This window comes from Lethenteron reissneri, chromosome 20, assembly GCF_015708825.2.
Source record: "Lethenteron reissneri isolate LAM-NWPU_2019-01 chromosome 20, ASM1570882v1, whole genome shotgun sequence".
Lineage (NCBI taxonomy): Eukaryota > Metazoa > Chordata > Hyperoartia > Petromyzontiformes > Petromyzontidae > Lethenteron > Lethenteron reissneri.
In genome coordinates, this window is record NC_083798.1 from 4,705,401 (window position 1) to 4,730,610 (window position 25,210).

The 25,210-nt window shown below is 43.7% G+C and overlaps 1 protein-coding gene across 6 annotated transcripts in view; it reads left to right on the top strand.

Annotated features, from left to right (window-relative positions):
• Positions 1-25,210, top strand: part of LRP1 (LDL receptor related protein 1) — a 308,287-nt gene that overhangs the window by 264,442 nt on the left and 18,635 nt on the right. For 3 of the 6 annotated variants that reach the window (XM_061554630.1, XM_061554631.1, XM_061554635.1), the window contains 21 exons: positions 186-224; positions 737-924; positions 1,933-2,138; positions 3,330-3,518; positions 4,453-4,601; positions 5,561-5,654; positions 5,901-6,017; positions 6,158-6,277; positions 6,953-7,075; positions 7,998-8,123; positions 8,715-8,831; positions 12,108-12,214; positions 13,015-13,144; positions 14,752-14,874; positions 15,696-15,818; positions 16,905-17,051; positions 19,899-20,033; positions 21,065-21,187; positions 22,028-22,284; positions 23,640-23,818; positions 24,767-24,873. In XM_061554630.1, coding sequence (XP_061410614.1) covers positions 186-224; positions 737-924; positions 1,933-2,138; positions 3,330-3,518; positions 4,453-4,601; positions 5,561-5,654; positions 5,901-6,017; positions 6,158-6,277; positions 6,953-7,075; positions 7,998-8,123; positions 8,715-8,831; positions 12,108-12,214; positions 13,015-13,144; positions 14,752-14,874; positions 15,696-15,818; positions 16,905-17,051; positions 19,899-20,033; positions 21,065-21,187; positions 22,028-22,284; positions 23,640-23,818; positions 24,767-24,873 — 2,899 coding nt within the window. The remainder of the gene's footprint in view (positions 1-185; positions 225-736; positions 925-1,932; positions 2,139-3,329; positions 3,519-4,452; positions 4,602-5,560; positions 5,655-5,900; positions 6,018-6,157; positions 6,278-6,952; positions 7,076-7,997; positions 8,124-8,714; positions 8,832-12,107; positions 12,215-13,014; positions 13,145-14,751; positions 14,875-15,695; positions 15,819-16,904; positions 17,052-19,898; positions 20,034-21,064; positions 21,188-22,027; positions 22,285-23,639; positions 23,819-24,766; positions 24,874-25,210) is intronic. The other 3 variants (XM_061554633.1, XM_061554634.1, XM_061554632.1) reach the window with 2 other exon arrangements.

Genomic DNA, 25,210 nt, shown 5'->3' on the forward strand with positions numbered 1-25,210 from the left:
AACTATCTCTTGAGTGATACTAACACCCCTAATAAAAAAACTATAACTTATCTTGGACTTTGCCTGAATGTGGCTTCATATCATTACATAGATATAGCCGTTAATGTTACCGCTGATTAACCTTTCACTACTAATATGTATATGTCTCTGCTTTTTCCTACTGCCTACCAATCTACTTGCGGTAGATATTGCATCAGAGTATAAACTCTGAGGACGAACATGGGGTGGGTGTCTTTGTTTATGTAATGTGCAATGTGACCTGTGCATTTTCTTACATACCCGTGCAAGTGTGTCTAAGCGTACAACATTGGCACACAAAGCACGTTGTTTTACCTGTTAATATTTAACCACATTCATAATTGTAGAATTTTGCCAGTGTTGATTGAAAAGTTAAATCATATGTTGATTTTGTAAACAGAATCAGAATTTTAGTTAACTAGTCATGAACATAAAAAAATCTAATCGAAATTGGATCCCCTTTAAACGTATTGTACATTTAGAAAAATTACCAAAGTAATTTATATTCACCCCCTGTGACGAGCCTGCTCACACATTGTACCACTGCAATTTTAGGGGCAGCAAAAGCCATTCGTTTTAGTCGTTAATATCGTGCTTCTAGGAACTTTAGCTAAACTAAAGTGAAAACTAAACCAAGGAGAACTGTTAATTCCACTTTTCATCAAGAAGAAAATGAAATGGTAATACATTCGGCTCTTCAATGATCATTGCATTGTAGGTCCTGCACCGCACCAGCCTCAGCAACCCAGACGGACTCGCGGTCGACTGGATCGGTGGCAATCTCTACTGGTGCGACAAGGGGCGGGACACCATCGAGGTGTCCAAACTGAATGGGCTCTATCGCACCGTGCTGCTTAATAATGGCCTCAAGGAGCCCCGGGCCCTCGCTGTGGATGTCCGTGGAGGGTGAGTGAACATGGGGGGGGCCTAGTGGGCGTGCGTGGGCTTGCACGAGGTGGTGTGTGGCAGATTTAGCAGGGCGTGTGTGCTTTTGCCAAAATACAATAACTGTGTAAGGCCATGGACTCGAAAGTGAGATTTGACTATACCTTTAATAACTGTGAAATCACCTAAATGAAACGCATAACACTCAAGCGAAACTCGTATCTTATTTACCCTTCGAGCCATTCACAGCAGTCTACTCATTTCAGCGCACAAGTAGTATTCATGAAAGCAATAGACATTTTGTTTTAATTTTCCCGGATGTGCTTTGTGAGCCTCAGTGGTAATATACTCAAAGGTCATGCTTTGGAATATTTGGCCAATTACAATTTGAGGTTTTATGGCATGAGGGAGAAACTCACAGTGGCCACAGAATGAAAAAAACCTACGCATGTGAGAGAGGAATACTAAAATTCTGCACAGATAGAGGAAACAACCGAGTTGATGTGCTGCCTCATTCAGGCACCGTGCTGCTCTTGCATGCGAGTGCTCATTCACATTCATGCTCAGCGAACCCACGCCTCTCATGTTGCTGCATTTCAGGCATGCACTGCGACACGCAGGATGCTGCCGCGCCGTAACGGTTAGCACGCTGGACGCGGCAATCGCTTCCATTCGATCTCCCAGTGTGGCGAGCGAAACAAAGGTGGCGGCAGGTTTCTTCGTTCCTACCTCCCTCTAGTCCCCCGAGCAGTTTCAAACGCTACCCCGCAGTGGATCGACATGCTCATGAGCAGTGGGTTACAGTCATCTTACTTCCACCTCCTCCAAGGTGTCTGTCCAGCGTGGAAGAGTTGGCACAAACGATCTGCTGGAGGCGCTCTCTAGAGCTCTCTCGCGTAAAAAAAACCAGTGGCGTGAGCGAGCAATTGCGGGGGGGGGGGGGGGCTGCATCTTCACCACAATGCCGAGGCGAGCGTGGAAGGACGTCGGTGGCGCAAGGGTGACCCCGTTGAACGCGTCCGTTGGCAGGTACCTGTACTGGTCGGACTGGGGTGAGCACCCGCACATTGGACGCATGGGCATGGACGGCAGCAACCGCAGCGTGGTCATTGACACCAAGATCACGTGGCCCAACGGGCTGTCGCTGGACTACGTCAACAACCGCATCTACTGGGCGGACGCGCGCGAGGACTACATCCAGTTTGCGGACATGGACGGAGCCAACAGGCACACAGGTTGATGGCGCGCACCACGATTTAACACGGAGCGAACGGCAGTGTAACCTTAAGGGATTCAATTTCGATTTAAAGCTTTCGTGACTGCAGGGATTCATCTTCTTGGTTCTTTCGGTAAAGTCACGTAGAAGGGAAGTAATAAAATAATAAAAATAAAACATAATAAAATAATTCTCACGACGTTTCGGCCACGACGCAAGCAGCCATCCTCAGGTGAAGAGGACGGCTGCTTGCGTTGCGGCCGAAACGTCGTGAGAATTATTTTATTATGTTTTATTTTTATTATTTTATTACTTCACTTAAGGGATTCAGTTATGAGTGCAAGCAGTCACGGTTAATTCACATTTGCTGCTGTTTTAAGTCAAGCCACCATGTTACGATGAACGGCTTTTAGAAAGTACGTTATATATGTACGTGTGTGCATATATAAAGAAGACATTTATTTATTCGTAGTACTCTCTACTCTTGTCAAGAATTAAATAATATCAACACCATGCAAGGCGAATGCAAATCATATTTTCTGTACCTCACCATCGATCTTATTTATCTCATCTTGTCAGAGAACATTGAAAATACTGTTTTTATCCTTTAAATGATTACGGTTCCTCATTAATTTAATTGTGAAATTTATTAATTAGCAGTACCTAAAGGTGTTTTATGATCTTCTTATCCTATGTCTCCCCCATGCATACGTTTAGAATGACCAAGTTAAATGAAATATGATTTCATTGTGCCAAATGTGGAAGCATAAAGGACTTGTTCAACATGCATGAATGTAGAACTATTGAAAATCATGCATGGTTTTCGATTTTTAAAAATATACTTAATTAGTGACTGTTTTTTTTTTTTAAAAGTATATGCAAGTGTATTTTCTGGTGTGGAGCAGTACATTGGTGAGCGGCCTGTGCTATGAATCCCGCAACATGAGTTTGGTTCCTGGCCATGGCTAAAATCAGGGACCATTCCAATCTGCACCAGTCTTTTGCCTCCCCTAGCATGACACAGCCTTAAATGAGTACCTGGTATGATGGTGGTGCTAGCCACACCACCCGTTCATGTGCCGAGTTGGCCCTCATAGGTTCTCGTTACCAGACTATTTGGCTACAGGGGGGGCGAGGATCCTGATCTGCGTGTCTCTGGGTGCGATCTGTGTGGCCTGTGCCCTTTCCCCATCGCGTTTGGCACCTGCAGTTGTGAGCGAGGACATTCCGCATATCTTCGCGCTGTCCCTCTTCGAGGACCACGTCTACTGGACCGACTGGGAGACGAAGACGGTGAACCGAGCGCACAAGAGCACGGGCGCAGACCGGACGACGCTCATCAGCACGCTGCACAGGCCCATGGACCTGCATGTGTACCACCCCTTCCGGCAGCCTGACGGTATCAGCTTGCACTGCCGCTGATTATAATGCCCACGGCGGTCATCAACAATCGCCAACGAGCAGCGGTCAATGCTAGAGCCATCTCCACGTTGCCCGTTAGTTTATGTTGCGGGTGTTATATTGGCCAGGGCACTTGCACCATCATGTCATCATTGTGCCTTTGGGTCACCGCAACATAATTTATATATTAATAATACAATTTTCAGTTGGACTATGTAATGATTTGGCCAAATTTGCATTGCTAAAACCTCCACATTTTTAACGTGCAAATTGTTGCTTCGGCTCACCGAATTCTGACTAAAAATGTAGCAATTGGATACGACATTTCACTTTAATTTGTGTCGAACGCCATCAGGACAAGAACCAGAAAGGCAGAATAAAACATCCAGGAAATTATAATTTGTTTGGCTGTGTTGTGGCCTATCCCCAAACCCCAATTACGAATCATAATATTGACTGAGGAAACCTGTATTCTTAACACAATGTGTATATTCACAGTGTGTTTCAGCTGCAATCTATCCTTTATTCAAGAAGGATAATGTTGAGATTGGATATGCGTATAGCAGATTTTAATCAATGTGATATTTATTGTGAAGAGACTGGAAAAAAAAGTTGACATCAGAGAAGCTGCTGATATATGACTTAACTTTTGTGACTGTGGAAATTCATATGAATAACTGCTGATATATATTAATCATAGTAAAAATAGTACAACAAACACTGCATGTTTTGAAAAACTACGTTTTTTATCTGGAGTATTCGAAAATGCCCATCACACAATCGGTGTTCACTGCAGCTATTTCCAGCTTATTGTTGAAGCGCCAAATCAGTGCCGCATGCTTTAACGTGTTTGGATCACTTCCACATTGATTCCAAGCCCGTTTGGTTGCTTTTACTCTGTTTTATTAACACGCCCACTGTTTGTACTCCAGTTCCCAATCATCCGTGCAAAGTGAACAACGGAGGCTGCAGCAACCTGTGCCTGATCTCACCGGGCGGTCAGTACAAGTGTGCCTGCCCCACCAATTTCTACCTGGCCAGTGATGGGCGTACCTGCCTTTCGAACTGCACTGCAAGTCAGGTGTGTTTATAAGTGTTGTTTTATGCTTGTGTGTCCGTGTGTGTGTGTGGTGTTGGGAGGTATAGCAGTTAGCAGCACTGCACTACGAACGCGGCGACCCGGATTTGATACCCGCTCACGGTCAACAACAGTGACAATTATTCTTGGGCCTCCCCTAAGTCGACTCATCCTCGAATGAGTACCTGATGTCATGTGTAAACATCATCACGAGGGAGACAAAGTTGACTGGACATGGTCCTCGCCACCCACCCCCTCTTGTGCCGTGCCGGCCTTCATAGGTTTTCGCTAACAACACTTGCCCCGACAGTCTGTTGAGGCTATACAGGGGATCTTTGAGTGCCCTGTGGGTGTATTTATTTGTTTACAGGTGTGTAGTAAGTATATCTTTGGGGATTGGTAGCATGGTGGATAGCATACCTTGTTATGAAATAAATGATCTGGGTTTAATTACAGACCATGCATCACCTTGTTTAATTGATATGCAAACATGGCTTGATTCAGCCTTAGGGTGACTTGGCAAAAATGTGTAACTTGTGTACCAGGAAAGATGCATTGCCAGAACTGGTGCTGGTCATAAAATACGTTTATATCACATAATAAAACTGTTGGAATATGACACTTAATATGTATCACAGCCTATAATCACACTTTCTATACTCGAAATGAGAACATAAATAATTATATAACTGTAGCTTATTGCAAGATTATAAATAACCTTAGAAAAGCTGCCGTATTTCATTCATGTCCTTTTCTAGTTTCAAAGAAATATTTTTCTTTGGTTGAAAAAATAATCTCGTACTCGCCATGCTCGGCGCTGTAAACCCTACGATGCATTCACGTTAACTTGTACATCCTAGTACATTTGTACATGAAGTTCTGGACAGCCACAGAGTGTCCCGGCTATTTACTATCACTGTAAAAGAGTGTCACGTGATACCTGCTTGGCCTTTCTCACGTAGTTCGTGTGCAAGAATGACAAGTGCATCCCCTTCTGGTGGAAGTGCGACACGGAGGATGACTGCGGAGACCGCTCGGATGAGCCAGCTGACTGCCGTAAGTGCGGCCTTTCGGGCTGACAAGGTCTTGCCGGAATTACTTTGATCGCATTGGGGCTGTTCCTGAAAAGAGGCAGCCAAAGCTTATTGAGAATGAAATACTTAAATAAAATCGTATAAACTCAAAGTTGAGCTCATTTCTAAGCCCGGCATTTCTGTGTTCATGGTGCAATAAAAACGGTGGGATTGATTGTAGTTGCTGCTTGTGTGCCTTTTGTGTGCACTTCTGTGACTTCCCTTACAGCTGATTTTAAGTGCCGTCCTGGCCAATTCCAGTGCAAGAACGGCATCTGCACCAATCCAGCCTTCATCTGCGACGGGGACAATGACTGCGGGGACGGCTCTGATGAAGCCAACTGTGGTAGGCGGCTTCACGTTGTTCTGAAGTATTACGCTGCATATCGCTCGTAAGTTACACCGCACGAGAATTGTACACGTTAGAATGCCAAGTGGTTGCTTGATAACATGCACTTGCGCGTGTGCGCGCGTGCGATTGTGCAGATGTTCACGTCTGCCTGCCAAGCCAATTCAAGTGTCGCACCACCCATCGCTGCATCCCAGGCATCTTCCGCTGTAATGGCCAGGATAATTGCGGAGACGGCGAGGATGAGAAGGATTGCCGTATGTATTGCCGCACCCGCTGAGCGCACACAATAACACGAGGTCTTGGGCTTTCATTAAATATACGTCAAATTCAGCTCGTGAATTGAGGGTCATCCTATTTCAGAGGAACACTAATGCTTTGTGAGATGTACCAACAATGCTGTTTAATGACACGTTTTCCTTTCAATCACTCTGGCACAGTCGGTATGCAAAGCCTAATCTACAATTTTAATATGTCCAGAAGCCAAATACAATAACTTAATAATCTCATGATATACCCTGTTTGTCACTTGTCATTTACCAATCAGGAAACTCTGCAGGTTCAATACATGGGCTCCCTGACCCTGACGAGGGCACATGAAAGGGACCTCTGGAGTAATGATCAATTTGAGGAGAATTCAAGTTTTGAATTTAGAGCACTATTTTGTACGCTTGCCCATTAACACTTTCTACAAAGCAAACTTCATGTCAATGTCCTGCAACATTATCTGGCAGTGGCTGCCTCCAGCTCTAGGAGTAGACCGCTTGGAAACCTTCTAAATAACAGCCTCATTGACAAAATGCGAGCTACCAAGTTGTGCTGTTGAATAAGACGAGGCTGACCGGGCTTGGCACGGACTCCGTCGTGCAGATCAAAGAGTTGAGTGCAACAGCACTGTTTGATTTTGGTTTCGGATGTCTTTGTCTGTTTAGCAGAGGTCACGTGCGCCCCTAACCAGTTCCAGTGTTCGTCGACCAAGCGATGCATCCCGCGCGTGTGGGTGTGCGACCGTGACAACGACTGCGGGGATGGCTCTGATGAGCCTGCCAACTGCAGTAAGCGCAATGTGTTGCTCAGCTGCTGTGTAACCGACAGAGAACAGACTGGGATGCCCTCAAATGCCTTCCACTGTCTTGGTCAACATAGCTCTTTTGACCAACACAAACAGTGTTTTTGCTCATTAATATTGTCGTTTTTATACATCTGTGTTGACTCTTCTTATTGTTTACATCAGCAATCCCTTGCGTGTAGGGGGACAGTCGTGCAGAGATGAGCTTTTATACAGGCACGATGTGCCCCCACCAAACGCGTATCTCCCCTGGGACCTCCTTCCCATGAGTTACTGCAGAGGGAGCTCAGCCTCTGGAGTAGCTTTTGATTTTAAATACATTTTTCTAGCTCTTTGAACCAAACCTCAGATGTTTGTATTCCTGGAATTGAGGACGGATGAATCCATTGTAATTTAACAATGTTTTGAAGTGTATTGCCTTGGAATGATCAATTTCTGCTGAGAGAGATGACAAGCTAGTAATGGATGGGATTCAAGTTTGCTGGTCACTTGAGTGGGTAATAGCAAATCAAACCTGCCCCATCTGAAAATATTATCTTTGAGATGTTGGCTCAGTATGTCAACGTGGGCAATTGATAGCCTGAGCCACATTTCTTTCGTATCCATTTAAACCAAGGAATCATGGTCATTATTCGGAACGGGTGTGTATTTCGATTTAAAGCTTTCGTGACTGCAGGGATTCGTCTTCTTGGTTCTTTCGGTAAAGTCACGTAGAAGGAAAAGAAAAAAAACATAATAAAATAGTGAAAATTATTTAATTATGTTTACCGAAAGAACCAAGAAGGGTGTGTATGTGTAATATAAATTTTCGTATGGTATTGCTCCTCTGCAAATACCATGTTTTTATTTTCCATGCTCTCACCTGCCGTCCTCCCATCTCGCCCATGCCGTGCGCCGCATGCCAACAGCCCAGATGACGTGCGGCCAGGAGGAGTTCCGCTGCAAGGGCACAGGACGCTGCATCCCGTCCCGGTGGAAGTGCGACGGGGACGACGATTGCGGCGACACGTCGGACGAGCCCAAGGAGGAGTGCGGTGAGTGTCGGCACGCGAGAGAGCGACAGACAAGACTCTGCGCTCACGAGCGGAAGAGCGCTTCAACACCCTGTGGGCACGTGCGCACGTCACACTTGGGACGGACGCTTTCGTTTTGTAGGCCCACTCTCGTGGGATGCTCCACCTGTGGAATTGAAAAAAGCTGTCTGCTTGGGGGTTGTTTTTCAAACTATTTCGATTTTTTTGTGAAATAGTTTGAAAGGTTTAAGGACAGCCACTTAGGCAATAACAAATGTAGATTCTGTATTCAATCCAACAGGACTGTTTTAGTATTTTCTGTTTTAGTTTCATATCTAGTGTGTATTGCATTGACTAGTTTTCTTTCAATGCTTTCATATTCGATGCCTTTTCCCTTGTGTATGATGCCTGCTCTGTTCCATATTCGTACCCCTGTAAAGTTTATCCTTGCTTTATAAATGACGTTGGTGTTGCCGATAACAAAGGTGACAGACAGACATGGAGAGGATGCGAAGGACGTGGATCGGTAGCCAACGTGTGCGAAAGAGGAACTTGCAATTCGGCAACCCAGTGGTGGAACTCATATTTCCGTGTTCCCTTGGTCGCGTGCAGAGGACAGAACCTGTGAGCCGTACCAGTTCCGCTGCAAGAACAACCGTTGTGTGCCGGGGCGCTGGCAGTGTGACTACGACAACGACTGTGGAGACAACTCTGACGAGGAGGGCTGTAGTAAGTATCATGGACGGTGCCATTCCCCCACCGCAGACTCGGGAAAACTCCCCAAGTTTTCCGCGGCACATTTTGTTAAACGAGCGGAACACCATCATGGGACCTCCTTTGCCAGTACCAAAATATACTAATAGGATTTTTCCCCTTTTTTCTGGCAACAAAACTGACACCTTTTGCAAGGAATCATGCTTACATTAGATTGCATTTGACTGCAAGTATTGTGGTTAATGTAAGCATGATTCCTTGCAAAAGGTGTCAGTTTTGTTGCCAGAAAAAGGGGAAAAACCCTATTAGTATAGAGCGGAACACCGCTGCGATATACCCTATGGTCCGGACGTATGCACGTGTACATCAGTCGGTCAGCCCACAGCACCCGGGTCTGCCCCGTGAACTGCTGCCAAGCGAGCCTTTCAACACTTCACGTGGCGTCACAGCGCGCCGAGATTGGCACAAGGGCAACTGGTGACTCCACCGCCACTTAGTGGCGGCTGCTGCTGTTGTTGTTGCTGCATGTGTGTAGCCAGTTGTGTCAATCCACTAGTGGATTAGGGCCTCCCGATGCCTTGCCAGGGGCGCGCGAGGGATATTTGACCAGGCTTCACTACGCTGGTCGGTGTGGGTTGGTGAAAGTTAGTGGAGTGCAGAACAGCAGTGGGTTTTTCTGCACTGCCCACTATTCCAAACCCACCGCCAACTGCATATCTGTTTTGTGTGCTTTGTGGTCACCCCATATAAGTCTCTGTGGAGGCTCGATCCTGCTTGGCTTCAGTTAGCTGATGGATTGGGTGCATTCCAGGTGAATTTGATCATCCTCACTCAAAATAAATCGGGATTTGTTTGCAATATTTAGGTGGGAAAAGCAGATGGAACATAATTATTTTTGGAAACAACCCCTGCATGGCGTGTTATTTGAGGGAGGGGTGATATATTCGAGCAAAATATGCAGTTGCTTTGAAATGTTGAATGGGTCATTAACCTGCATGCATCATTACACTAGTTGAGCTGAATATACTTATTTATGAATTTCTTGCCGCCTTGTAAGATGTCTTGTGCCATCTCCATTGTGCGCCTGACATTAATTAAACTTCTATTGATTAATATCTTTCATTGTAATCAACTCTTATTCAAGGCATCTCATTGTCATTCAGTCCTGTTCTCTTTTGCCATGGTCACAACATTACCAGTTTTAATCATCGTTTGGAAATATTCAATCACGTTACCATTGTTGTCCAGTATTCAACATGTCTCACGTTATCCCATGTCTCCATGTCCCATTTTACTTTTTTTCGCTTTGTTTTATTTTGCTTCTTGCATCACACTGCCCTAGTGATGGGTGACACATTTTCAAAGGTAGGTGACTGTGCATGTAATATGCTTTCAAACTTCCATTTGCACTTGCCTGCCATGACCATCAAGTGCCACCTTCTTATAGAATATGTCTCCAAAATCCAGGATTATCAATTGAGTAATTTGCATAGTCCCTAGGGGACTGAGGTATGCTGCCATGGTATCATTGTTAGGACACATTGGACTTGTCATCCAGACGTCACCAGTTAGATCTCTCGGCACGACAGCTGAAATATGGGCAAGTTTCTTAAATCTCCCCCGCCTCTGTCTACCCAGTTGTATAAATGGGTACACCACAATCAGCAGGGTTGTGTATGGTGAGGTAAAGTGTGGGTACTCCATCTTCCAAGATGTCTGGTTGGTGTGGAAGAGCAGGCAAAAACATTATTTAGGGAAGCTCTAGAGCTTCGTCTAGTACAGATCATTCTGCCAGCAGAGGCAAACAATTTCAGGACTGTGCCATTTTATGGGAGTACAAGTATCATTAGGGGTTGATTACTCTTAAGTCTCAATGGATCCTAAAATGTACCATAGGGTTTGCAAAGGCAATGGAGGATGTACAATATGACCCGTACACCAGAACTCATTCCTTATCCATTTCTTCATCTGGGAGTAAGTGCTATAGTAATTTGTCTGTTACTTCTACATTAAAACCTACGCTACACTGATCACAATCAAGGGGCTGGATCTTAACGTTTTATTTCATGGCAGCTGTTAAGGGTCCTCGGTGCAGACAGAAAGATGAAGCCCTGTTTTAATCCTTGTAGATTTGTATAGCCGAGATTCGAGGCCAGAGCTCTACTCTAATGAGGTGGAATTGTTTTAAATATTAAAATAAGGCATGTAATGTTGATGATATTTGTGTTTCAAAAATGTTTTTCTTCACATCGATGTATTCCTCTTAATATTGGCTATTAGATTACACTCATGTGATGTAATTGTTCTCTGTTTGTAAGTAAATTTATAATGAATCTTCATTATGAGTAAATTAATGCGCAGGGACTCCTCAACTTACAAAATTCGACTTACGAACTATCAAACATACGAACAAACCTGTCCGTATGTCCAGTTACCCTTTCGGACCAAGAGTTGTAAGTTCAACCGCCACGCAATAAATGGCGGTGGTGACATCTACATCTGCAGAACATGAAGAACTAGTGGCAACAACATCTTCAGGAGATTATACAACTTTTAAAGCCATTTCCCGTTTAGTGTAAATGCTGTACAACATGTTTGGAATCGACAGGAGTAAAGTTGGACTTACGAACAGACCTGGAACATAACTTGTTTGTAAGTAGAGGAGTCCCTGTATTGTGCTTAGTTTGAGGCCTGTTATATTTCCAAACATTGCTTTCCAAAAAATACTTAGGTTAGCCACCAACACTAATAGTAAAATAAATTCTAATGGTATATCTCAACTGAGTAGTCAATATGGTCAAGCCTTCAGTAAAAATAACAACCCAGAAACAATCTGGAACTTGCTAGTTTGAACACCTGCAGTGCATATACATATATACTTATTTAAGCAGAACACCTCTTGGCTTTCCAGACCAATATTTATTCGGTAGCATTTGTTTTTTAGCAAGAAAACACTGGACTGGTTTCAACCTTGTGGGTCTCATCAGCAGAGTCAGAAATGTTAATCAAGAGCCGCTGGGTGACCACGACCACTCTGTCTAAACTATGGAGTCCGGTTCAATGCAAAAAAAATAATTTCGTATAAAAACTCACTATACATTGCTGTGGAGCATTATTGGTAAGGTGGAGAATTATGGGTAAAAGTATACGTAAGCATTACCCATAATGCTTCACTTCAATGAATGGCGAGTATGTAGTCTATGTAGTGCACACGGGTTAACGGAGCTTGTATTTCTCAGTTGTTGGGCTAAAGTCGAAGCCTCATGGGTTTTCTGTGTCCTGCCTACACAGCTCCGCGGCCGTGCTCTGAGAGCGAGTTCTCGTGCGCGAACGGACGCTGCATCGCTGGCCGCTGGCGTTGCGATGGTGACCACGACTGCTCCGATGGCTCCGACGAGGTTTGTGAATGTGTCTCGCGGATCATAACTGATCACGGCAACAAAGAATATAACGACGCAATGTTCGATTGACAAGTACGAAGGAGACATGACAGCGATACACTGCGCTGCTCCTGATGCGGCTATCTGGCTTGACCACCGGAATATGAAATTGTAGTTGTGGCTCCGCATCTATATCAGCCGTATGAAAGAATAAGACAGCGATAAATTAACTTGTGTTGATTACAACGGTGTGCATATATACATGCACGTATGTACGTGTGCAATGCACACACCAATATGCTTGCATTTGTGCGTATATGTGCAATTTACCATTTGATCTCATCCACGATTTTTTTCAAACACTATACTGCAGGGTTAAACACTTCTGCTTCAATCCTAGGTACTGCTTAACTTTGAAATTCCCCTCCCATCATCTCTTTCCTGAGTTCTTAAAACATGCTCAATTCAAGAAACCGGCTCACTCATGCATTATACCTTAAATAGTGCTGTTTGTTGCTTGTCACTGGGCATTCATGGCCCTTAAGGCCTGTCCTCAGCAACTGTGATATGAATAACATACAAAACCCCACACACATGCTTAATATATACCAATACCAAAACCCGCCATTCGCCACGAAGTGATGGTGACGTCACCACGGCGCCTGTGCCAGGCGAGTTGCACTTTAATATATACACACACACGCGCATCTGCGTGCATATACCACACTTGTACACATGCCCAGCATGCGCACACATGGATACCGCTGTCTTTGTTGGATACCACTGACAGGCTTTTTCTGTCCCTGTTGGCTCTGCAGAAGGACTGCTCTCCCCGTTGCGACCACGATCAATTCCAGTGCCGTAATGGCCACTGCATCCCTCAGCGCTGGCGCTGCGATGCCGACATCGACTGCATCGATGGCAGCGACGAGGATAACTGCGCCGCAAGTAATTGTGGACGGCGCTGCACGGCACTCCACGGCACTCGCATCTGACACGCTGCGTTGCACAGACCCCTTCCCCTGCACTCGTGGTCTTTGCTGCAAAACGCAGCACGTGGGCCACATCGCATGGCAGGCGTCGCGCCACGGGTGCGGTGGCAGACCGAACACATGCTGCTGTAGTCCAGCTCTGTAGGTGGGATTAGTGGATCGTAGCAGAGAGCGTCGTGAGCCACTGACGGCACAACCTACGGATCGGTGAGATGGCACGTTGAAGACAGGATATCGAGTAGGTCGCCGACCTGTCTGTGAATATTTTTGTTGGTTCGAATATCTTAGTCCTCTGTGGAGGTTTACGCCAGGCTTTGAAATTTTCTCCTTACACACAAAATATCTGGAAAAGAATTGACAATTATTCCAAAATACATATGGTGGCTCATTGAGGCTTTTCTGCTTTAAAAAAAGACTCTCTTTAATTATTGTTTTTGCATGTTACTATGGACACATCACACCCCCCGTAGTATTCAGAGCATGCCACAACAAATTTTACCCTACATAATGTCTCTCCACTCATGGATCTGCTTGAGTTTAATGGAGGATTGCCCATCTTGGGCTCTGATTTTAGATAACTTACGACTGTCATGGGTGTCCAATCAAGGAAGGAATGTGTCTCTGCCACTGGGGAATGCCACTCAACCTCAAACTTTTTCAAAACAGGACATTTTTGACTCGTGTCCAGAAATGCAATATTCCAAACACATTGAAACCCAAATTTTTCAACAGAAGCAATGCCCAGTAAAGAAGTGTAATTAAACATAAATGTTACGTTATAAATACTCCAACTAAAAATGTATTAATGCACAATCACAGTGCTGTGTATATAATACCAACTAGCATAACACGTTCACATTTGTATAGTTGTATAAACACGTTAATACAAAAGTGTTGCCCCATTATTGGTGTCTTGTTTTGATTGCTTTGAGACCTTTTGATAAAGAGTAAAGGAAATTAAGGTAAATGACGTTGTTTATCAACTCATATGATGTCAATTGATGAACAGATTTCACAACATAGGGAGACAAATAGGTTACAACATTTCAGTAACCACAAGTAAGTACATGTGAACATCGGAGTCCGCTAGAGGAGAGATGTATAGGATTAGAGTCAAGGCTGAATGTATATTATGGGACATGACCACCTGTTAACACTGCAGTAGTTGATATCTAATCTGCTCCTTTTGACATGTTACACATTTCACTTTAAATAAAGGAAAACTTCTTCACAGTCGGCACACACTCCCCGGCTTAATGCATGAAACATCGGAATTAGCTGGTGCAACATTTTGTTGGCAGCCCTAAATCAGAGGTGGAAATTCCACATTCCTTTTGCAGATGCCACTCTTTACATAAGACCACCTCTCTTGTACATGTTTATTATTGACTGTTTATCATTATAAGTAATTAATTCATCGAATGACCACTGGCTGTATGTATGTATTTTGAACTTCTTTCGCACCATACGTAGCCAACCGTGCAAATCGGAGATGCCGCTGTACGCAAGCACCGGTTAAAGCGGTTCTGTGCTCTTAGTTGTGTGGATCTTTCTTTGTCCCAGTCGTGCGGACCTGTCCTCACCACGAGTTCCAGTGCAACAACACACTGTGCAAGCCTTTGTCCTGGAAATGCGATGGCGAGGACGACTGTGGTGACAATTCGGATGAGACCCCGGAGATGTGCTGTGAGTGTCTACCCCCACGACTTGAGAGGGCACCAGATGCACGCGCGTTTTCAATCGGCGACCTTTGTTGTTCGCGAGTCAAAGTGGGAAGTGTTCTCTGGGTCACTCGCACATGCACGTGGGCAGAGTGCACACCGTCATCATCATTCACATCGTCATCATCATTCACATCGTCATCATCATTCATGGCCCACTGGCAGTGATATACAATTGTTACATTTCTGTGGCAGGGGCCAATCACTCCACAGGAGAATCTCTTCTCACCTCACAACATTGCGATTCGTATTGTATTCTGGAGTGATTAATGTTTTTGAGGCATCCCTTTACATAAGACGTGTAACTGTTGTGATCAGGATTTAATTTTTGCAAATTACCTGCAGTTGAACCGAGTTGCACCCTTTCACCACAGCGCCACCTAGCTGGTTTAGTGGTGTAAATGTTTGCTATACTGTACCATCTTTCATGATGATCTGTAATATAAACTAGGGTTGGTTGCATTCACTAGCGTTACGATACACGCACGATCTCTGCTGGATAGAATGCGTTCGTGTTTTTCCACATGTATCCAAAATTGGGCATCCTTCATAAAACAGATGTGAAATCAAATCAACTTCAGACATTCGCTCCCAATTCCAAATGTTTTTTTTTAAATGATGTCGGTTCATGTGCATTGCACATGCTCGTTGGCGGGCACACAGATGGTGTTTTGCCACGCACGTGTATGAGTCTGGGTTGTTTGTTTGGTTATATATATGCATGTATTGTTTTTAAAAAAAACTAGATAAAACTGTTGACACGTTGATGTGAAATGTCTGCTCCAGTGAAGTTCCAGTGTCCACCAGGAAGACAGTTTCGATGCAGGAACAACAGAGTGTGCTTCTGGGCCGGACGGCAATGCGATGGCGTTGACAACTGTGGGGACGGTTCGGATGAAGAGAACTGCGGTAAAGCAAACTGAATAAATAGATCGCTGGCAACACACAAACACACACAATCGCTTTGGAAAAAAATGCATGAGAAACACCTAATGCCTCTGATGAGCCCAATTGAATATTCCAACCTGGCATTTAAATTTACCTTAATTTTTCGTGCATCATGGAAAGTTCATATGCTATTGAAATAATTGAGGAGTTTTTTTTTGTTATTGTTTTAAAGAGTATATATATATCACGTATCCTAAATGTTTATAATGTTATTAAATAAATGAATATAAATATTTATTGTATAAATGGTACACTTTTATCAGGTTTCATTAGCTATTTATATATTTAATAACTTCGTTTTAACTGCAAATTTTTTTTGTATATTAATTGCATTATCTCATGAGATGGAATGTTTAATTCATAAATGTCATAGCCAGCATCGCACTCTTTTTGAAGTCCCTTTCGTAAGTCTCTTTAGCCTCACAAAGGCTATTGTTTCATATTGCCTGCAACAATGTTCGTTGCACATTAAACAAGTGGAAATTATTAGTTAAGTAAAACATGAATTATGGGTGACTAGAAATGAAACAAACACAGTACATTTAAGAATCAGATTTCATTACTGGTGGATCCCCTGGATTCAAAGTTATAAATGAGCCAGACATAGACATGTATTTGATCATATCTGCACATTGAATTCATGCTAAATTACATACATTTTAATACATGAAAGTCCATTTGATTTTACAATGGTATTTTCAAAAGCAGCATATGATAATACTGCTTCTGCAAATTCCTGTGTCACCATGAGTATTATCACCGATCTTAAAATGTTTGGATTGGTGACGACCGTGCACAACTACATGTGTAATAATCATTGTGGGCAGTAGAGGGCAGTGAAGCAAAAACCCCAATGTTGCTCTGTGCTCCACCCACCTTAAAACCCACACTGAGCAGCAATTCGAAGTACGATGAATTATCTCATGGCCTGCCAGTCACGGAGAGGCCCTCGTCTAGTGGTGGATTCACAACGGGGCTGCGCATGTTGCATGAGCATCGGTTTGGTGCATTTGGGCCACCGCGCTAATATTGTTCTTTGGCTTGCAGAGAAGCCGAGCCCAAAGCCACGCATTTGCAACAGCAGTGAGTTTAAGTGCGGCGGCACGGAGAGGAAGTGCATCAGCACTCAGCTCGTGTGCAACCGTTTTGACGACTGTGGCGATGGTGGCTCCGATGAGGTGGCCTGTGGAGGAGGTGAGCGAGTCGTCGCGTAAAGCTTTTGAGCCGCCACCTTTTGTCGTCGGGTGTTTGTAGGCCACTCCGTCGCGTGCCAGTATGTTGCATCTCACTCCTGCAAGGGTGTTCCATTCCATTAGCTGAAGCTTTCAAGCATTGAAACATTACAGTTTTCATCCCTACTACTACTGAGCCTTATCATTTTCACATCTAGCTCCCTGAATTCAAGCATGACATGTTATAATAACTAGTCAGCTCTGTAATGAGTTTTGTTATGGGTTTTTTTTTTTACCTACGGTGAGAAAATAACTTCATAAAATTGCAATGGAAGTGATAAAAGATGGATTTTTTATTCATGATTTGTCAAATGTTTAGTTTCTGTTGCATATTATTAATTCACTTTGTTTATTGAATGCTAAACATTAATAGCAACAACATTATTGTGGATGGGTAGTTTCAAAAGACAGTAATGCTGCTCTCATGTGGAAAAACTGAGAACCGTTCCGACATGTAGGGGCACTCCACACACGTGATAGCCCACTGTTTGAACAATTATTTTACACCCTTACAAAATAAACAATATAGATAACGCTGTGGCCTTATCAGTACCGTGATGTGGCATTTGCAGAATCTTTATCAGAGTTGAGAACTAATCTTTGGTCACAAGCAGCCACCCCTAAATACCTAACTATGCAAACTTTCAGCTGAACAACTCAAAAGTCTTTGTAATAAATAAATTAAGTGTATCACATGGAAAGTCCCACTTTTTGTTCAATTGTAATTTTATCACCAACATCTGCCAAGGCTGTGCAATAATGATTTTGTAACAAAATAGGACAATTTTTGCAATTTTTTGACATTCAGAAAAAAATCTTACCCTTCAAACTGCGTTTCATTTGAGTTATTGGCAATATGTGCTCGCATGGGGTGAATTTGGAAGATGTGCATGTAGAATGGCGAGTCACAGCATCCCCCATTGGTACAGCACCTTCACATTAATTTAAAGTTGAGTATTATAGTGCTAAAACTTGATTTGAAGCTTTCGTGACTGCAGGAATTACGCTTTGGTTCAATCGGTAAAGTCACGTAGAATGAAAATAAATTAAATAATAGAATACGACGTTTCGATTGCAACACAAGCAGTCGTCATCAGGCAGAACTAAATTTGAGAGAGAGACAAAACACAGACACGGAGACACACAGACAGACACACAAGCAGAGAGAGACAAAACACAGACACGGAGACACACAGACAGACACACAAGCAGAGAGAGACAACACAGACACACAGACACACAACATAGACACACAGAGACCCAGTGCCTCTGTGTCGTGGCCTTAAATAGAGAGAGGGGTGGGGCAGAGAGAGAGGTGGATTTCCACACAGCTCTCTCATTGACATGCTAATATCTCTGCTCCAGCAGACCCACCTCTCTCTCTGCCCCCCCTCTCTCTCTTTAAGGCCACGACACAGAGGCATTGGGTCTCTGTGTGTCTATGTTGTGTGTCTCTCTCTGTGTGTCTCTGTGTTGCTGCTGAAGCGTAATGATGTACAGCAGATTAACTTTGCCATGAGGTTCATTTCAATAATAATGAAAATAATAAACTTTGTTTTCTGTATTGTGCAATTTTCACAAGGCTTCAAATGCTTTACATTGAGCATGACATGATTTAAAAAGGGTAACAGACAAAAGTTTAACATTCACCAGCATGTGACATTGCATGTGTTTTGTGGGAAGGATATTGGCACAAATCATCTGTTTTTAGAGGATGTTGCTCTTAACCTCTGTACCTTTCAGTTGTTTATGGCACTTGGGGTTCATAACTCGTTGTTTTTTTTATATTTATCTGGGTAGTGGTGATTTGTATTGCCTTTGTTGGGATCCATTGGTCATGTTAACCTAAGGAGCAATCGGCCATGTGGGATGAAGAAAACAATTGAAAACATTTGTCAATAACACTGTGGCCTTACAACTAAACATCTGAAATAGGCTACATTTTGGGTAATGGCCCTTTTTCATAGCACATGCAGAAGGGCACAGCTATTTCTAGATTTGAAGTTTTCGTGACTGCATGGATTCATACTCTTTGGTTTTTTCGGTAAAGTCACGTGTAAAAAAATGAAATCTTTTTTTTTACCGACGTGACTTTACCGAAAAACCCAAAAGGCACAACTATTGTCTATTATATATGTTCCCTTTTAAGGCCACAGTGTGGAAATGTTGTTATCTGTGCTTGTGCACCACTGCCAATGCAGTATCATGAAATAATGTATTTATATTATATTGGAACACCTTCAGATTGGATATCTGCACTGCAAAGGACGATTGCAATAACACCGTTCTGCGAATATTTATTTAACCGACGTAAAATTATTCAAGTTGTCCTTGTACAATATTTGACTGCAGTAATGGAAAGCATATCCTTTAGAACGGCAGTTGTTCAGATGTATAACCAGTACAGGGTTATGGTATGTGACCAATGGTAATAGAGAATGAAAGTGCAATTTGCTTTCAAGTAATTCCCTGCTATGTTTATAAATAAAAACAAGTTTTACTCCAGCAATGCTCTTTTTTATTTTGTAGCAGTGGGTCTTGGAACCTGGCTTAGCATATGTTAACCAATTTAACATTGCAGAATAAATAAATTCCTCACTTGTGTTGGCAATAATTTAAAAGCTTACTATTTTTTTGCGAAGTTTTTTCCACCCTCTATTTTGTAAAGTACAGTGTGTATGTGCTTATCGTGGCAGTACGTTTTATTGTTTTAACCGCAGGCAGTCGGTAATGAAATAAGCACAGGGATGAGAGCATTGACGTGACTGTGTATGTGTGTTGCTGGCTCGTGGCGTGTGTGCCGTGTTAGACCAATTTGTCAACGAGTGCCATCGTCCATTGAACCCGTGCGGCGATGATGCGATCTGTCACGACACCTTACGAGGATACTACTGCGAGTGTAAACCTGGCTTCCAGCGCAAGGCCACCACCTCCATATGTGAAGGTACGAAGCCCGAGTCTCGAGACACTTTTTTAAGAGGGTCCCGCTTTGGGATGATTGACCAATCGCTTGTTTAATGAGTGTTTGACGTACGCGAGGAAGACAGTACCCAGAGATAACCTGCACATGTGAACAGGCGGCTCAGTATTATCATCTCCTGGCCACCTTGTAGCCCCATGACCTACTGTAAATCGGCACTCGCTGGTGACCACCCATACAAGCACTAACCAGTCCCGCTTATCTTCCAATTTCTGATGAGATCGGGCATATTTATGGTGATTTGGGCAATGATTGCTGCATTCCGTAAACATTGCATACTCTACATATCTGGCCAAACGATGATATAATTGTCACTCAAGAATGGCAAGATTGTAAATTCGATCCCCACCGGGGGCAGACGCTACCCATCATTCATGTGGTGTGCATGAAATGAGCTCTGCTTGTTAGAGTAAGACTGGTGCCTGTCACAGGAATGTGACACTTCCACTCTGAAGTCAGGACTGTCATCTGATACGAATGCTACTCCTCGCTCGTGTGAGCATTGAGTCACTTATGTACATGTATGTATGGATGTAAATGCCATTTTATGCCTTTACTCCAGCATGTCCATTAATGCAGTAATCCTTTAGTGTTATCCTGTCGTCATAGGAATAATAATAAAAAACTTGCCAGGTCATGCTGACCAATCCTCATTTTTGGATTAGCAGTTTGTATTATAAACTGCGAAGGGAACATTAATGGCACCGCATTACACAAATTACATTGGAACTTAATGGAAAATGTCCTATCATTCATCAAGTCGCTTTGGATTGACATAATGTTGAAACATAAACAACACACAATTTGGTTAATTTTCCAGGAACATCCATTGCACAACATCAGAGATAATTCAAGTAAAGTTGAACGCGGAACACAATGTATGCATCTATACACGTTAACCTTTGCATGACTTCCATGCACTGTGTACTGCATCAAATGGCAACATCTCTAATTGCAACGAAACCCCCTGCTTGCCGTGTCTGCTGTCAACACAGATGTGAATGAGTGCGCACAGTTTGGAGTGTGCACACAGCTCTGCAACAACACGAAAGGCTCCTACAAGTGTAACTGTTCCAAGAACTACATCAAGGGGCTCCATCACAGCTGCAAGGCAGAAGGTTTGTGGGGCATGCTTAATCCATCATTTAATATGAAAGCATTAAAGTGATTGATGTTGGAATTAAGCTGAAGGGATCATTAATCTCATCCTGCCCAAATATTTGAGGCATGATTTGAATTATATGTTGTGTTCTATAACAATATTAGACATCCATATGAAGTGCTTGCTTGACAGAACAAGTGAGTTTACACTGCTGTCATTGTGAGTGCATGAATATGTACTTTAGCTCTATATAAATGTGTATTTTATACTTGTGGTATCTGGTACATATATCTCATAACCTCCGTGTCCATCCACCATAACTTTCAGTTGTCTCATCCCTCCAAAATTGCATGTTTGGATGCCGCTAAACGCGTCCCAAAATAATAATGATATCGTTAATTATTCCAGAAAATAATGTCTGGGGCTCAAGAATATTTTTTTCAGAAGGGTCCTGAATACGTATGCGTGGCAAGTTGGTGTGTAGTGTTGTGCACTTTGGAGTAAACCGAAATGCATGGGGAAAATGCTCACGCAAATGAGGGGCAAATAATCCAACGCACTGGATTCCAGGCGTCTGTCATTTCACCCGGCTCGCATCAGTGTGTGTGTGTTCCTACAAAATGCAATGTGAGTGCTGGTAAGAGAGAGCCTATGTCATCGCCAAATTCAGTGAATTATCTACAATTGAATACTGTAGGAGTACTGTCATTTTCTGAGCTGGGCACCACTAAACATACGCGTAACTGCGATGGGTTTTGATTATGTTAATGACCGGTATAGTTTTCTGGATATGCCGTACGAGTACGGTGCATTAACAGCACTCCACTCGTGCCGTTTCCACCTCCACGGAATTCAGGCTCGGAGCAGATGGTGTTGTACATCGCCGACAACAACGAGATCCGCAGCCTGGCGCCAAACAACCCCAACATGGCATACGAGCAGGCCTACCAGGGAGACGCGACCGTCCGCATTGACGCCATGGACGCCCACGTCAAGTCCAATCGCATCTTCTGGACCAACTGGCACATGGGCCGCATCTCAATGCTTGAGCTGTACCCGGCCGGGGAGCACAGGCACCGCCGTCAGGCGTCCGGGACTGTTGTCGACCTCGACGTGAGTGCCCAGAATCCCGTATCTGTACGTACGTATTATGTATGTATGTTGTTGGTCTTCTTTCGCAGCATCCGTAGCAAAACCGTGCTAATCGGAGGTGCACGGGAAGGAAAACAAACTAAACAGAAAGCGCAGTTGTAAAGAATCTCGATTCGCAACTGCTTAGCTCCCAGTGGGTTCCAAATATCGGAACGAAGAGCAGCTGCAGAGGTGCATCTGAAAAGCATGCGATGCAGTGACCATCTCTACTCTGGCTAGCCAAAAGTATATAGTCAAGGGATATGGGATGCGTCCGTGGTGTAATGGTTCACGCAGCAGACTTACAATCCAAAGGTTGCCGGTTTGATTTGATTACCGGGCACCAGCACTCGAAACAATGGGCTCGCTTCTTAAAATCTCTCACTGCCTTCGTCCACCCAGCGGTACAAATGGGTTCACCGCAGTTTGCCGATCAGCAGGTTGCACATGGTACGGGTTAAAGTGCGGGCAGTCTCAAGATTTCTGGTGAGCGTGGAAGAGTAGGTCAAAATTCACCCTGGAGAAGCCCTCTAGTCTTCTTCTTGGTTCTTTCGGTAAAGTCACGTAGAAAGGAAATAATAAAATAATAAAAATAAAACGTAATAAAATAATTCTCACCAGGTCTGTTGGGGAGACAGCATCTGAATGAAACACCACCACGCTTGGAGCGTATATTTAAGCTGGGTTGGAAGGGGGGAAAGGGTGCCTTGACAAAATAATTTGCATATCAAGAGGAATTTAGCATATGCTAAATTATTTTATTATGTTTTATGTTTATTATTTTATTATTTCCCTTCTACGTGACTTTACCGAAAGAACCAAGAAGATGAATCCCTGCAGTCACGAAAGCTTTAAATCGAAAAGCCCTCTAGTGCTTCCCCCAATAGAGGCCCCTCTGTCAGGAGTGGCATGAACAAGGTATTTGAGGACTGTACCTCGAGGGTTGTGCATGCATGAGGACCTGTGTTTCAGTGGGGTAAGTCTCTTGACATTTGTCGTTTGACTGTGTGGATTTGTTTTTGAAAAACTCCATACTCGAATCCGACAGTGACAGTGGGTATTTTATTCCAGGGCAGGTCCAATTTATTAGTTATACAATTGGCAGAATGGTGGAGAAATGTGAGCTTTAAAATATAACCTATTGTGTAAGCAGCAAAAATCTGAGAATAATGCAAGTCCGATTTTACATGCTTGCATTTATTATTCTAAGCACCTGACGTTAAAAGCAATAACCCCCCGAATAAAAAAAAACAACATTGGCACAACAAACACGCAGACGCATGTTTGCGCGATAGACATTTGGGACATGCGTGCACAGTGATTTTTTTGGCACCCAGATCTCGGGCCTAAAGATGCCACGCGGAGTGGCCGTGGATTGGGTGGCCGACAACCTGTACTGGACCGACTCTGGCCGCGACGTCATCGAGGTGGCGCAGCTTCGCGGCCGCTACCGCAAGACGCTCGTCTCTGGCATGATCGACGAGCCACACGCCATCGTGCTCGACCCCATCCGCGGGTGAGAGCACAGAGCACGGGGCACGAGTGCCCAATTCCCGCGGCCGTTTGCGTCTTATCGAATCGACGGGACCGTTGGGGCGTTCTCGCCGCTCTCGTAGGCATCCTTGCGTTTCACGGATGAGTGTCGTCTGCGCGCAGAGGGGGGCGATGTTCCTTGGTGGTTTCACCCAAGTGTGTAAATATGCGGGTACTTTTTCAAATGTTATGATAATTTGTACCATGATGGCCAACTCTTTCGTGAATAACCTGCATGGGATATTTAACGCCCACTGTGAAGTGGACAATGGTTAATAAATATTAACCTGAAGATGTTTTTCCGCAACCGGACACTGGAACCCACGCAATGTATCTTGATTTTTACACACCTGTGTCCTGGATTTAAAAATGACAAATTAAGCATTTATTTATCTGCCATGGCTTTTAGTGTATTAATATGTTACGTTTATAGTTGGTAGCTTTACGAAGCCCATCACGGTAAAGTAATTGCCAAAACCTAACAGATTCCGTTGCAATAAAACGCTTGTGCATGTGTGCCCTACTAAAGTGTGATGGATTGGTGACAAGCATACCGGTTTATGGTCTCAATGACATAGTTCAATTACAGACCATACATTCTACAAATTGGTTGTTTAAATCTGGGCAGGTACTCCACGAGGTTTAATGATTTCAGCATAAACCCCAGTGCCGAAGTTGGCACTGGAGAAGATAAAAGGCAGCTTCATGTGGCGTTGGCCATAACATCCTGTCATATGTTATGCTAGAATTCAAGGTGCTCGCTAACAATATTTGCTGTAACAGTCGACTGTATATAATCAAATAGGTTTATAGGTGTCTTTTCGAAATGCCAACAAAAAACAACTTGCACATACTGTCATTGACATCATTTTGTATCACGTGTACCTGGGCATGTGTGTGTGTGTGTGTCCGCGTGTTACTAATATCACAGCCAGATGTATTGGTCGGACTGGGGCAATAATGCTAAGATTGAGCAGGCATCCATGGATGGCACAAGGCGGCACAACTTTGTGGAGAAGGACCTGCAGTGGCCTACGGGTGAGGAGCAGATGTGCAATCCACGATACTATTACCCCACAGTGGCACAATGTGTGTGAAGATGCGAGTGATCTTCAGCGGCAGGAGGCTGCACTCCATCGCAGTATTATCGTACCCCTATTCATATGGTGGAACAATATATTGTGCCCTGTCACCGTATGTTTCACACGTTGCTCTTTTTAAGACAAGGCTTAAGTTCCACCCAACCATATGTTTTTGCATTGTCTATAATTCAGCTCTGTGATGTATGGGAAAATCTGACTTGCACGTGAGGCGAAACTGCTCCCAGTAGAGCTGAATAAACATCTCTGACACTGAGCTGAACTTTATTGAATAT